The sequence below is a fragment of the Coffea arabica genome, chromosome 2e (genome assembly GCF_036785885.1).
Source record: "Coffea arabica cultivar ET-39 chromosome 2e, Coffea Arabica ET-39 HiFi, whole genome shotgun sequence".
Lineage (NCBI taxonomy): Eukaryota > Viridiplantae > Streptophyta > Magnoliopsida > Gentianales > Rubiaceae > Coffea > Coffea arabica.
Genome location: NC_092313.1, coordinates 26,588,592 through 26,601,975, shown reverse-complemented (window position 1 = coordinate 26,601,975; position 13,384 = coordinate 26,588,592). Strand labels below are relative to the sequence as shown.

The 13,384-nt window shown below is 32.8% G+C and overlaps 1 protein-coding gene and 1 long non-coding RNA gene across 2 annotated transcripts; both read right to left on the bottom strand.

Moving 5' to 3' along the window:
* Positions 1-4,246: 4,246 nt before the first annotated feature.
* Positions 4,247-5,820, bottom strand: LOC113732200 (uncharacterized). Its single transcript, XM_027257857.2, has 3 exons — positions 5,224-5,820; positions 4,951-5,103; positions 4,247-4,804 (listed from the first exon to the last, which is right to left on the bottom strand). The coding sequence occupies exons 1-3, from the start codon at positions 5,518-5,520 to the stop codon at positions 4,607-4,609; spliced, it is 648 nt and encodes a 215-aa protein (XP_027113658.1). The 5' UTR covers positions 5,521-5,820; the 3' UTR covers positions 4,247-4,606.
* A 2,444-nt stretch (positions 5,821-8,264) lies between these two features.
* LOC113732199 (uncharacterized) lies at positions 8,265-11,838 on the bottom strand. The gene is made up of 5 exons (XR_003458697.2): positions 11,667-11,838; positions 11,243-11,317; positions 10,372-10,426; positions 9,440-9,495; positions 8,265-8,457 (listed from the first exon to the last, which is right to left on the bottom strand). It is a non-coding gene; the product is annotated as an uncharacterized lncRNA (long non-coding RNA).
* Between the last annotated feature and the right edge of the window lie 1,546 nt (positions 11,839-13,384).

Sequence of the window (13,384 nt, the reverse complement as noted above, 5' to 3'; positions counted from 1 at the left end):
CAAATATTGTTAGTACAAAAACAAAAACAAAAAAAAAAAGTAAGCATGGCATTTGAATTCTAGAGAGTTAATTCCAGCAGCCTTATCAATAACTACTAATTAATAACTATTTTTAAAAAATTGTTAGCTAAAAAAAAAAAAGTAGACATGGGATTTGAATTCAGAATGTTAATTCCTACGGTTGGCTAAAAGAAAGGGAAAAAAGAATGAAAAAAGGAAAAGGAAATACAAAATTAGCAATCTTGGGGTAAAAATTAAGGATGATGTTAGAACCAAACCTTATATTATACTATTATAAAAATTATGGATGATGTTATCTAATAGTGTGATATATTGTTGAAACCAAAAACTTGATAATCCGAGAATCACACAATTCAGATGAAAATGATAGAACTCTCGTAGAAAACAAATACAACAAAGGAATAATCAAATAAGTAAAGAGACCAATCAATCTTTAAGCAATTATTGCTGCTCTCTATATATTCGTGTGAGCATGGTTCGACCCCACGACCTGCGAGTGTCGGAAGCAGCCACAAACCGCGTGATCTAGCCCCGGGGGCTATGTAATCAATGACTAAATCAACTAAGAACGTTAATCAGTCTCTTTTTCTGTGTTGGGGCACAAATAGATTTATGAAATTAATAAACGTGCAAGTTTATCTTGATGGGCAGTTTAGTGGTGATGAGCCTGTAAAATAGATTTATGAAAAGGATTTTTTGTGTGTTTGGATAGTGAATTATTTATACAAATTTATCTATTTGCGTTATAAATTCAAATTTTGTATCGTTGTCATTCATCCAAAATTTACAGTGTATACACTATCAGTGTAGAAAAGATTAATAGTTTTTGTATTACATATATTACATCCAAAAAGTGTTATAGTATTTTTTTTAAAAAAATTATTCTAAATAATCATATATTTAGAGTTATAAATAGGGGTGCAAATGAATCGAGCCGTTCACGACTCGAGCCGGCTTGCGAGCAGCTCGATTCAAACTCGACTCGAGCTCGAGCTGGTCGAGTCAAAGTTGAACTCGAGTTCAAAATATTAAGCTCGTTAAACTCGCGAGTTTGAGTAAATATATCTATATATATTTATTTATTTTTATTTTAATAGTAAAATTACATGAATATCTTTAATATTTTATTATTTATTAAGAAAAAATAAAATAATTATTTTTATTTTTTTCGAGCTCGAGCTCGTTTCAAAATTGCCAACTCGTCGAGCTCGAGTTCGATGAAAGTAAGTCAATGCTCAACTCGATAAGGCCAAAATTCGACTCGATTCGACTCGTTTGCAACCCTAGTTATAAACAAGTCTAGTCGACTAGACTTTGCCTTTTGAGCTTGACTCGATTACTTTATGAGCCTAAAATAGTACTCCATTCGAACTTGAATCGCTAAGAAAATATCGAGTTCAAATGAACTCAAAAAATGAGTCAAACTCGACCTCAAACGAGCCAAGTCGAGTTGAGCTAACGAATAGTTCGATTGATTTAACCGCTCTACTCCTACGAGCCAAGTCGAGTTGAGCTAATGAATAATTCGATTGGTTTAACCGCTCTACTCCCATCCCAAATAATCTCCTCCAGTGTTTGTTCATTTCCAACTGTTCAACCATTATTTTCAACCCAACATACAAGAGGTTAGGGCGGAGAATCTAGCCATTCTTTTGACTGTACTTTCTGTCGCTGCTGCCCAGACTTCCCGCTTGTTAACCATTATTTGTTAATTCCCACTCGTTTTTGGGCTGTGCCAATATAAAACTAGTGGTTACAATCCAAAAAATGAGTCTAGGGATGGCAACGGGGCGGGGTTGGGGCGGGGGACCCCTCCCCCGTCCCCCGCCCCGTTGCCTATTAGTTCCCCCCGTCCCCCGCCTCCAGCTCCCCCCGCCCCGCCCCGCCTTGCCCCGCTTCCCCCGCGGGGGCACCCGCGGGGTTAATAAAATTTTATTATATAATTTTATTATAATTAAATTTTAATAAATAATCAAGTACTAAAATATCAACACATCACCAAATTATTATTCATTGTAATTTTACAATTGAAACTCATAAAAACAATCAAACAGAAGTTATTTGAATACAATCCAATATGATGAAATAAATATAACTAAAATAGTCAAATTTTCACTTTTAGTACAAATGCAATCACTAATTCATCATTGTGTTTGTGCTTTTTTTTGAGAAAAAAGTGTTATTCTATTAAGTGTAATTAGAAATTTAGTATAAATGTATTAGTAAATTTAGTATAACTAATTAATAAATTCTATTAGTAGACATGTATAATTATTCATATAATTGATAATATCAATTATATTACATAAACTAATATACATTATATAATACATCTAACTAATAATATCATTATCATAAGTTTATAACTAATTAACTTACATATAATATATAGTCATTTATATATATATATATATATATATATTTTTTTTTTTTTTTTTTTTGCGGGTGGCGGGGCGGGGGATGGGGCGGGGGAGTATACCCCCGTCCCCCGCCCCGTTTCTAAGCGGGGGGAAAAAATTCCCCCCCACCCCCGCCCCAACCCCCGCCCCGTGAGCCCCCCGCGGGGCGGGCACCCGCGGGCACCCGCCCCCATTGCCATCCCTAAATGAGTCGATGGCTATTTATGCCTATTAGAACAATCGCCACCAATTAGAAACACTGAGCAATGTTCTATGGCCGGTAATGGACAGTTAGCAATTGTCAATGGGGTTGACAAACGGGGAAATTGTTGGCAGTGAGCTCCAAAACTTGCCCCTTGTGAAGAACACCTTGCTTTGGTCAACACTTGAATCCATGAGAGTTTTCTAGAAATTGCCACAGAAGCCACATTTTTCGCCTGTTGGAACAGCGTAAAGAAGTTCGCGAGAAGTATTAGACATAGGTTGTATGGTTATCTTTTCTAGTGTGGTAGAGAGAACCTCGAGGCTGCAATTTGATGATCCCAAAAGCACATCTTGGAAACGCGTTGTGGAATTAGAGAGCCATGGGTTTGATGTTCGGGAAGCAGGAAAGGCTTCAAGACCAGATTGAGCAACTTCATGGTGAAATCTAAAAGCAACAAACCTTAAGTAGTAGTCTAGATTTGACGAAGAGGAAGAGATTAACAAGCGACAATTTACTTGCAGTCAATTTCAGAGGACTACAAAGGAAAGATCTATGCGAAAAATAACGCATTCAGTTCTCAATCATATCTCACAAGCAACAATTTTGCTCTGTTAAATCACCAATGCTAACAAAACAAAGACGAGATGCGCACATGAAAAGCCACACACAAGGGACGTCCAAAGAGATGGCAAGGGCCAAAAAAAAAAAAATGGAGGAACCAAAAAAATTCTGAAAATTTCTATGGCATGAATTTACAACATAACTACCCTGAGGTTTATCACTATTGTAAGCATCACCCCTCGAGTTTAGAGATCAAATTCCTCTTGCCAATACAAGGGGATACAGGAAATTACTGCAGGGAGCATGTCAAACTAAAAGAGTAACAGAAATAGTTCCCTAGCATATTTCAATATTATATCTTGAATATGAAATTTATCATTAAGTGACACAAATAAACATTAACAAAGTTCTACCATCCATCCGAACACCTGACAAGTCTCACAATTTCAAACTCCAATAGCCTCTTCATTCATGAAGCAGCACTAGTAATATAACGCCTGAAGGTTGTAACCAGACAGAAATGCCAAAACCAGCTAACAACAAAAGTAACAGTCATCGATTGGGAAGTACTTCACTCTTTTTGCATTAGAAAGTGAAATCAAGCTAATGTTTGCTTATGTTAACATAAAGCTCTCAAACAAACGCAGCCAAGCAAATTTAGCATACATCCCAAGTCCAAACTAACATAATATTCTAGCTAATGAGACTCACTTATCCCACTTAAGGCATATACTACATGATAAAAGGGCAAAATAGAGGGTAACACAAGTTAAACCTCAGTAACCATAAAAAATACATATCCAAAAACCAAAAGATACACCCACGCCATACTAGTGCTATCGGAATGTATGCTCTAGTGAAGGGTGTAATACATATATTTGAACCCAAGAATCTATCAGTAAAAGTTAGAAAAGCATTTTCGCTGAATGTGCTACAATTTCTCGAGAACTTTCTTGCAATTGCTCTGTTGATATTTTAGCAAACACAGAGGTACTAAGATTGTTTTCTGTGCAATCTTTCATTGGCTCTGCCAAAATAGAACCTACTGCAAATTGGAAAGTAACAAATTTCAAGATCCAGACCTTTACTCACGTAAATACCACCATAGTAACACCATTTGCATACAACTCCATAGTTGGGTAATTGGAGACTTTCATTGAACTCTAAAATTAGACAGAAGACATGGCTTAAGAGAGCACCCAAAGGGGAACAGTTAGCTGCTATCTGATGACTTAAAGTACTTCCCCGACTGAGCAAGACAATGACATGAGAGATACTGTACTCATATTAAAGATAAAACACAAACATGCATACAAAGACAACCACTACACGAACACTCGATGTGTACACTTGAAAATGTAGAGAAACACATAGACAAAGGAGCTGAGGTCGCACATTCCAATTCCCCATTATCATTAATCTAGAGTTCTTTAAGTCTGACGAGCATGACCTCTCTCTCCTCCTCCTCGTCCAAACCGGGAGGATCAAACACCTTAGCTTGAAAAGTCTTGATATCATCAGTTTCAGCCTCTCGAGCTTGGAAGGTAATGAGAAAGATTTCCCCATTACAAGAGTATGAAACTACCCTCTCAATACCTTGGAACTCGTATGGTACCCCCTGCAGCAATGCAACAACTCTTGTAAACTAGACTCTAAGATGCCCCACAAAATTCAGCAAGTAGACGGAACAAATTTAGAAGCAATTGGATAATTAACAAAAGAATTGGGAACAGCGAGAGGATGCCAGCAGCAAATAGATCAAACCTTGCTATCTCTGTTGTCACTGTTGAATTGGGCAACTGCCAACTGAGACATTTCAATAGCATCTGTTCGAAGTTGGCAAGGTTCCTTAAACTCGGGTCGAGGGACGTACACAGCTGCGAAACAAAGACCCGGATAAACATCCACGTCAAAACCCTGCCAGAAAACAAAAAAAAAAGAAAAAAGAGAAGAATATAAACCAATACAATCCATGACTATGGGATTCCAGGAAAAGAGAATATGACAGGAGAAACCACTAATAATTTAAACACTAACATCGCTCTCTTTTAGCTGCCTGATGTACTTGTGGATTAGGTCCAGATCCGCCAGCTTGTTAGTGGGATATTGGCGGAAACCAGCGTAAGGATCCTTGCGCCGAGCGCGTTGCATTTTTCTGTAATTCCTCATAATTTTCTTATGCCTGTTATCCTTCTTGAGACCCAGCACCTTTCGGCTGCTGCCACTCTCACCAACTGCTTTGGGTGGCGCTTCCGCCCCTGATTTCTCAGGTTTCCTGCGGTCGTCGCTCGTAGAAGAGATCGCCTTCTCACGTTTCCCACTGCGCCTGGTCATCTTGTTCCAGAAGCCACAAACCCTAATTTCTTGTACCCAGAACTACAAGGTGGATTTTGATCGACTTTGATGTCAAAACAAGCGTTCCTAAATCCTACGGAGCGATTAGACCTATCGACTCGGACTCTATCCTCTTGGTTTTTATACACACTAAAATCGAGAGATACGGGTCTAAAATGTATTGGGTCAGCTATTACCGGTTCAACCCATTTACACCGCCAACCTGATCGCTAGAAAATTCTCACCAGCAAATCGCTCGATTTGTCCCTTACTTTTAAATTAAACTAGCAGAAGAACTATACTCATGTAATTTATGGATTTTTTGTTTTGTATAATGAATGCAACGAAGGTGGTATAATTATTAAATATATAAAATAAATAGGGTATTAAATCTTTAGGGCTAATAAATGGAACTGCGGTATAATGTCATAATAAAAAAGAATGAAGGCATAATAATGGATAAGGAGTTTCATTAAAAAGGATGCAAATTTCATGTGTGTGGAGATTATTTTTTGGATAGAGATACTTATTAAATCATTTGTTGGAATGGGGTATAAAAATTGGATTAGTTATTTTGTAATATATATTTGGATTTATTAATGTGCGTCTTTGGTTATGCACATATGTATATTGTGTGGGTCAGAATAATTGGATATTTGATTTTTATTTAATTTCTAAATTTTGTTTGAAAAAATTATAGGGAAGGACTAAATTTGCACCCTTATATACTAAATCCACATTCTATCGACTTATTAGACGTTCATGTCTTTAGTTTTTACACATTATATAAAGACTTTTTTTATAGTATTTAATTAGTTGTTTACATAACAGAAAGAAGAATAGTATTATGTTTTCTTGCGTCGGGATACTCAGTTCGTGCTGCCGCATCAATAACTATTAATTAGTAACTACTTAAAAAAAACTTTGGGTAAAAAAAGAGAATAAAAGAAGGGGAAAAAGGGAAAAGGATACTGTATTATAACAATAACATTATTATAAAAAAGCAACAACCTTGTAAAAAAGAAAATACTGCAGTTTAAAACTAAAAAAGAAATCGGCATGTGTTTTTGTTTCCCTAGAAATACTTAATTTCTACAGCATTATTTTTCATTAATTAGCTACTAATAAAGAAAAAGGAAAGAAACAACGTAACAACACAATTTTATATTCTACTATAACAATAGTATTATTATTGTAAAAAAATAGCAACTTTGGGAAAAAACATTGTAAGTGAAGAAAAGGGAAAAATTTGCCATTGGATTCAAATTCAAGTTACCTAATTTATGTGACTTTACCAGTAAGTACTAAATAAAATAATATTCACCTTAAAAAAAGAAGAAAGAAACAACCGGATGGAAAAAAAAAAACAACTATCGTTAGTACAAAAAAAATGTAAGCATGGGATTTGAATTTAGGAAACTTAATTCCTGTAGCCTTATCAATAACTACTAATTAATAACAAATTTTAAAAAAAAATTGTTAGTTTTAAAAAAATCTTGGATAAAAAAGGGGAAAACAAAAAGAAGAAAGAAAGGGAAATGAAATTCTATTATAATAATAAAATTATTATAAAAAAAACAACAACCTTGGAAAAAAGAAAAGGCTGTCATTAAAAAAATCAGCATGCGTTGTTGTTTCCTTGAGAATACTTAATTTTTGCAGCGTTATTTATCATTAATTAACTACTAATAAAGAAAATATGAGGAAACAACATATCAGCACTATTCCATTATCTACTATAGTAATATTATTATTAGTATAAAGAAACAGAAACCCGAGGAAAATAACAAATTTTGTAAGTAAAAAAAGAAAGAAAAAAATTGGCATTGGATTCGAATTCAAGTTAGCTAATTTATGTGATATTACCAGTAAGTACTAAAAAAATAATAACCACTTAAAAAAAAGAAGAAAGAAACAATGTGATGGAAAGAAAACACCAAATATTGTTAGTACAAAAACAAAAACAAAAAAAAAAAGTAAGCATGGCATTTGAATTCTAGAGAGTTAATTCCAGCAGCCTTATCAATAACTACTAATTAATAACTATTTTTAAAAAATTGTTAGCTAAAAAAAAAAAAGTAGACATGGGATTTGAATTCAGAATGTTAATTCCTACGGTTGGCTAAAAGAAAGGGAAAAAAGAATGAAAAAGGAAAAGGAAATACAAAATTAGCAATCTTGGGGTAAAAATTAAGGATGATGTTAGAACCAAACCTTATATTATACTATTATAAAAATTATGGATGATGTTATCTAATAGTGTGATATATTGTTGAAACCAAAAACTTGATAATCCGAGAATCACACAATTCAGATGAAAATGATAGAACTCTCGTAGAAAACAAATACAACAAAGGAATAATCAAATAAGTAAAGAGACCAATCAATCTTTAAGCCATTATTGCTGCTCTCTATATATTCGTGTGAGCATGGTTTGTTTTACTTCTACTGTGAATGAGGAAGCCTTGGCCGCGGATGTGCAGGTGCTCGGAGCCTATTTCAAAAGATATATTTTGGATTTGTTGCCAGGCAGATTGTTTACCATTAAGATTCTAGCTCTTTTTCCTTTTGGTTTTACAATATTTTTTTTACCATTATTAAGTTCAAAAGGATTATATTTCTTTTTTCATTAGATTTTTTGGCAATTTTTTTAAATCTTTTTTGGATTGTTATTGGATCACATGTTTCTCGTGTATTCGTACATACACATAGTATGCATCAAGAGATAAGTGTTGGTAGCGGTATATCATAATACTTGCTTTCATATCATAGTTACTATTTCTGAATTAACATCAATTTGAATAACAAGTGTTCTTTAACCGAGCGAATTTAAAAAATTGAAGCAACTCAGGTTTTGTTAACCGCCTGTACCAGTGTGGATTTATCACCATCTTTGGTGCTTCTCTTTGTGCATCCTTCCATTGTCATGCTTGAAGGCTGGAAACAAAGGAAAAATGGAGGCTTTAGGCAGGGATCCTTTTTAAGAATTGAGAAAATAAAAGACCCACAAACGAAAGACAACTATAAATCACACTTAGCAACTATAATCTTCTCTATGTCACAATACAAGAGATTGAAAATTCCTGGTAAAAACTGATATCTTGCCAACTTCATAAAAATCATAAAGGCTTGCTGCCTAAAGAAAGGTCCTGTTTATCAAGTGATGCTAAAGCTAGCCAAAATCCTTTCAATTCAAAGAAATATGAAACAACATTAAAAAAATAAAATTAAAAAAAATCCAAGTTTAGAAACATTATCAGCTGACCAGCTCAGTTAGATTATAACAAAAGGTTTGATTAGATTCATGTCTAGGCATCTCAAAAAACTGATGGAATTTCAGAAAAAGGTTTAACAGTTAAAAGATTAAGAAGCATCCATTAATCAACCTAAAAGGTACATTAATACAATCCCATAATTTACTGCAAAAATAAATGTTAGAGCTCTCTTGGAGCACCTGAGAGTGACAAATATCAGCAAAAATCACTATTATGTTATCTTCAGAAAATGACATCAAAAATAGTCTCCAAATATCATAAATGTTCACCAGCATAGAAGTAGACTATTCTTGGATGAGTTATACTATAATATACATGTAAGACATAAGATGCAAGTATCTTAGGGAAGGAATTCCATTGACTTCTCAAGCATGCTACTCTTACTTATAGCAATCTGCTAATGCAAATATAGCTATTTTATTAGTTCCTTTTTTCTATACAGTTAGATAGAATCAATAATCAGAGACTCATGGCACTTAAAAACAGGAGTTGAAAACATATTTTTTAAGCTTGCACAGATTTTGCTTAATCAATTGCAAATTGCCAATGGCTTAAATGGATGTTCAAACATATAGGCATTAATGCAAGGCAAAAATTAAAACACTAAATAAATAGATCATTTACCATGGATTAATTCCCTTTACCTGCCTAAAACATCTCTTACAATTTTAGTCCATTCATTGCCAAATATCTTCCACGCCTGCATACGATTTCTAAATTTCAGATTATCACATCCAATAAGAAAAAGTTTGACCATCCGAACTAAAACAATCAGGTTGGTAAAATATGCTAGTCCTTGTAATTTAGCGAAAATTGACATAGGGTGAAAGCTATTGGTTAGCTTGTACATTTCAAATTCATGGAATATATAACTAAGTTTTACCAAGAGATTTACTGCATTTTGTACTACTAAACTGTACCACGAAAGCTAGCCAAAAGGTATGAAGAAGGGAAGGAAAAAGCTCCATTGACAATAAAAAACCTCTTGCATGGCAAGAAAGAAGAGAAGAAAAGCCATTTTGGTGAAAGGTGAGGTCTAAATAGCAAGATTTTCCTGCAATAACAAGTTGATTTTCAACTAAATTAATAACAAATATAGGGAGCACTAATTCTACTATAATTTATATTATATCCTCAAAATGTCATCCTATTAGATACACAAGCCAATCCCCTCAGAACAAAATTAGCAAAATTTTAATGAAGAACTCGTACTCTAGCAAAAGAAAAATGAAAGGCAAGATTTATGCAAAGACACGAGAAAAAGGCACTTAAAAACAATAATATAAAATAATGGAAATCCTTGATGACTTACAATGCTTTTGGTCATTTGTGGCTGAAAACCCAGCAACTAAGTACACACAGAACTATCAAAAACAGATCCAACATTTAATGGCATAGAGATGCAAAGCAAATAAAGAAAACAGGCATTCTCCTTAATGAATGTAAAAGGAAGCTCGTGAAAGAGCATCCAAGTAATGAATAACCAAGAAAATCACAATCAAAACTTGATTAAAGAATATAAAAAATCACAGTGCATCAAAGTAAACTTTTTATTAGTGAATGAAATAAAATATACCCTATCTTAGATTATTGCAGCAATGTTGAAGAGGAAAAAGCCCAACTATCTCCACCTGCAATCACAAAAAAAAAAAAAGGAAATTTTAGATGAGTAAAAGAGGAAGAAAACAATGAAGAGAAATTCAAATGTACAAAAAAAAGTTCACAATGCAAAAGCAGCAACTTTTGAACTATCGATTGAAGATAACGATCATGATGTTTGCAAAACATGACATAGAAACTATTAACCACCCAATTTCCAAATTGCAAGTATCTAGGTTCTTAACCTTCTCCATTGGAGAAATTTATCAAATAACACAGAATCATCCACAATATTAAAACAGTTCGGCAGATAAAACATTGAGAAATTTATTTGAATAATAAAAAATAATTGCACAGCATACAAATAGTTAGGTAAAAAATAGATTAAACAGATTGCACCAAATGCTCCAACATTGTAACTCATTAGATTCAGTTCCACCGCCCAGCTTAACATAAACTTTCACATTATCAACTAAATTTCAGAAACATCTAATTGAACTTGCTCCAATTAATAAAGTGAAAAATTCATGCTTTTAAAATTTCAATTGTCCTATTTCTTGTAACTACTACATCCAACCATCCAACCTAAGCAAAAATTTTCAGCTTTCAACGCCCAATTTGATGACATCAACAATTTGTAATAAAGGAGACGTCTCTTTATAATTATTGTAGAAACAGCTATGGAAATTTGATTAAAACTTAAATCATAAAGAGGGGGAATGGAATAAGTAGGAGGTGTAGTAGTAAAAGTAAAGATTAAAAAAATCCCAAGTTTTGGAGTTTCGAAAAAAAAATAAGGGGACAACTCAAGGGCCAAAAACAGCACTGATATAAAGACAAAGTATTACCTCTTCATGTGCTAATTCCACTGTCAAAGTTTATGAGCAGGAGGGCAGAAACACCGAAATAGATTATGTGGATCACTGGCATGTCATTAATATAACACATCATAAAAAATGAAAGATAAAGTAATAACAAGGATTTCTTTTTACTTCTAGCCAAAACAAATGGAAAACATTAGATGCAAAAATAAAAGAAACAAAATAAGGGTTTTCTAACCAAAAAAAATAAAAGAGAAATGTTCAATAACAATAAAATGGAACAACATAAGAAAATTTGAACAAAAACAACCGTATAACAGTCAGAAACTTGTGAATGGGAAACAGGAGATGAATCTGAGGAAGAAGATTACAATGGGGAATAGAGGTCTTCTAGAAGTGCAAAAAAATAAAAAAAAATTTAACACAAATCTGAGAGAAAAAAAAAGATTACCTTATGAGTCTTGCTGCCTGAGGAAGAGGAAGATGGCAAAGGAAAAGAGAAGGAGAGAGAATGACAAAAAAAGAGGAAGAAATAAAAAGAGAACCAGAAGAGACGGAGAGGGAAGTGAGAGATAAAAGCATATGGTTTCTGGCACACGGTTTCAGGTGGTTTGGAAACTAGAAGAGAACAAAACCGGCACAAGGAATCCAGGACCAACAAATCAACAATCACGGTGCATGTGATTTCCACACGAAGAAGGACGAAAGGCCAACAACAAATTTCACCACCCATTCCCATTTTATATATAAGTTCTTTATAGTACAACTAGGCTCGGTGCCCCGCGGGGTGCCCATTATTAACTGTCTTATACTAATGTAAGATTTATTTAATAATATAAATTTAGAGTATTTTATATGATAATGGAGTTGGAATAATAGATAGAAAAGTGATATATTGGATTGATTTATTTATAAATAGATATAGTAAAATTGATATGATTTGTATTGTGTTTTTTAAAATTAATATGATCTAAAGATTTGATGGATAATATTGGTTTCAAAATTTTTTTTTTAATTTTAATTTAGTGATAAGTAAATATTATTTAAATTAATGGAACATATATATTAATTTTTTAAAGTTCATAGGATGGAAAATTAGGTGGAGAATTACATTGAGAGTGTTATAATTTATTGTACTTTGGGCATAGGTAGTTTATGTATTTTAGGATGATGATATTTTCATAATTTGGATAGCTAGGATAAGAAAGTGTGCATTGTTGCAGTGGAAAAGTCTATGGAAATGATATAAAAGAATAGAAAGTTTGTTAAAAAATAAATGGATAAGAGATATTTTTTTTGCCAAATTTGATATAGTTTGGGTGTTGTGTGATGAGATAAATTAATAATTTGGAATAATTTGATACTATATCTTGGTAAATTATGTGTTTATTCATTAAGTAGGTTTTTTCGATAAGTAAAGATGATATTGATTTAGTTATGAACGAATGTGATTGAAATATATGGAAGCTGTATTTTTTTAATTAATAGAATCTGAATAGGTAAAGGATAATATTAATTTTGAGAGCTGAGAGATTTTATATTAATAGTTTAGTAATAAATAGATATTATTGAAAGTAAGGTGATGTGTATAATTTTTTTTATAAGAATAGAAATGATTGCACATGAAACTTATAGAGTCTAATCATTGTAATTTATAGTAGAATTTTTAAATATTTATTGTTTGATGTTTATTTTCTTTTGTAGAAAATTGTTTGATGTTTATGCGATTTATTATATGGTACTCAAAGTTGTAGTGAATTTTGTATTAATATATATATATATGTATACGATATATTTTGTAATATGTGTGCATATATATATGTGCGCGTATGTGTTTAGTATTTTATTTAGGAGATATGATGGTTTAATTTTTTATCGTTTATATTTTTTTGGTTTTGTTTGTTTGTTATATTTTTATTATTTATTTATTTATTTATATATGTGTATATATGTGTGTGTGTGTGTATGTATATTTAATATTTTATTTGAGTTTGTATGATTGTTTAATATTGTTTTAGCGTGTCTATCTTTTCTAGTTTTGTTTGTTTGTTATATTTGTGGTGCTCCTATTTGTCTTGTGATTCATGTGTCAATACGATAATTTTTTTTTTTAGTTGCATCGTGTATATTTTTGCTATATATATAGGGGTGCGATTTTAAGTATTTGTG

Excerpts from the sequence above, each read along its gene's own strand:
- LOC113732200 (XM_027257857.2), bottom strand. The coding sequence starts at position 5,520 with ATGACCAGGCGCAGTGGGAAACGTGAGAAGGCGATCTCTTCTACGAGC. Across the intron at positions 5,104-5,223 it reads GGCAGCTAAAAGAGAGCGAT|GGTTTTGACGTGGATGTTTA; the intron begins GTTAGTGTTTAA and ends GTTTTCTGGCAG. Across the intron at positions 4,805-4,950 it reads GTGACAACAGAGATAGCAAG|GGGGTACCATACGAGTTCCA; the intron begins GTTTGATCTATT and ends GCATTGCTGCAG.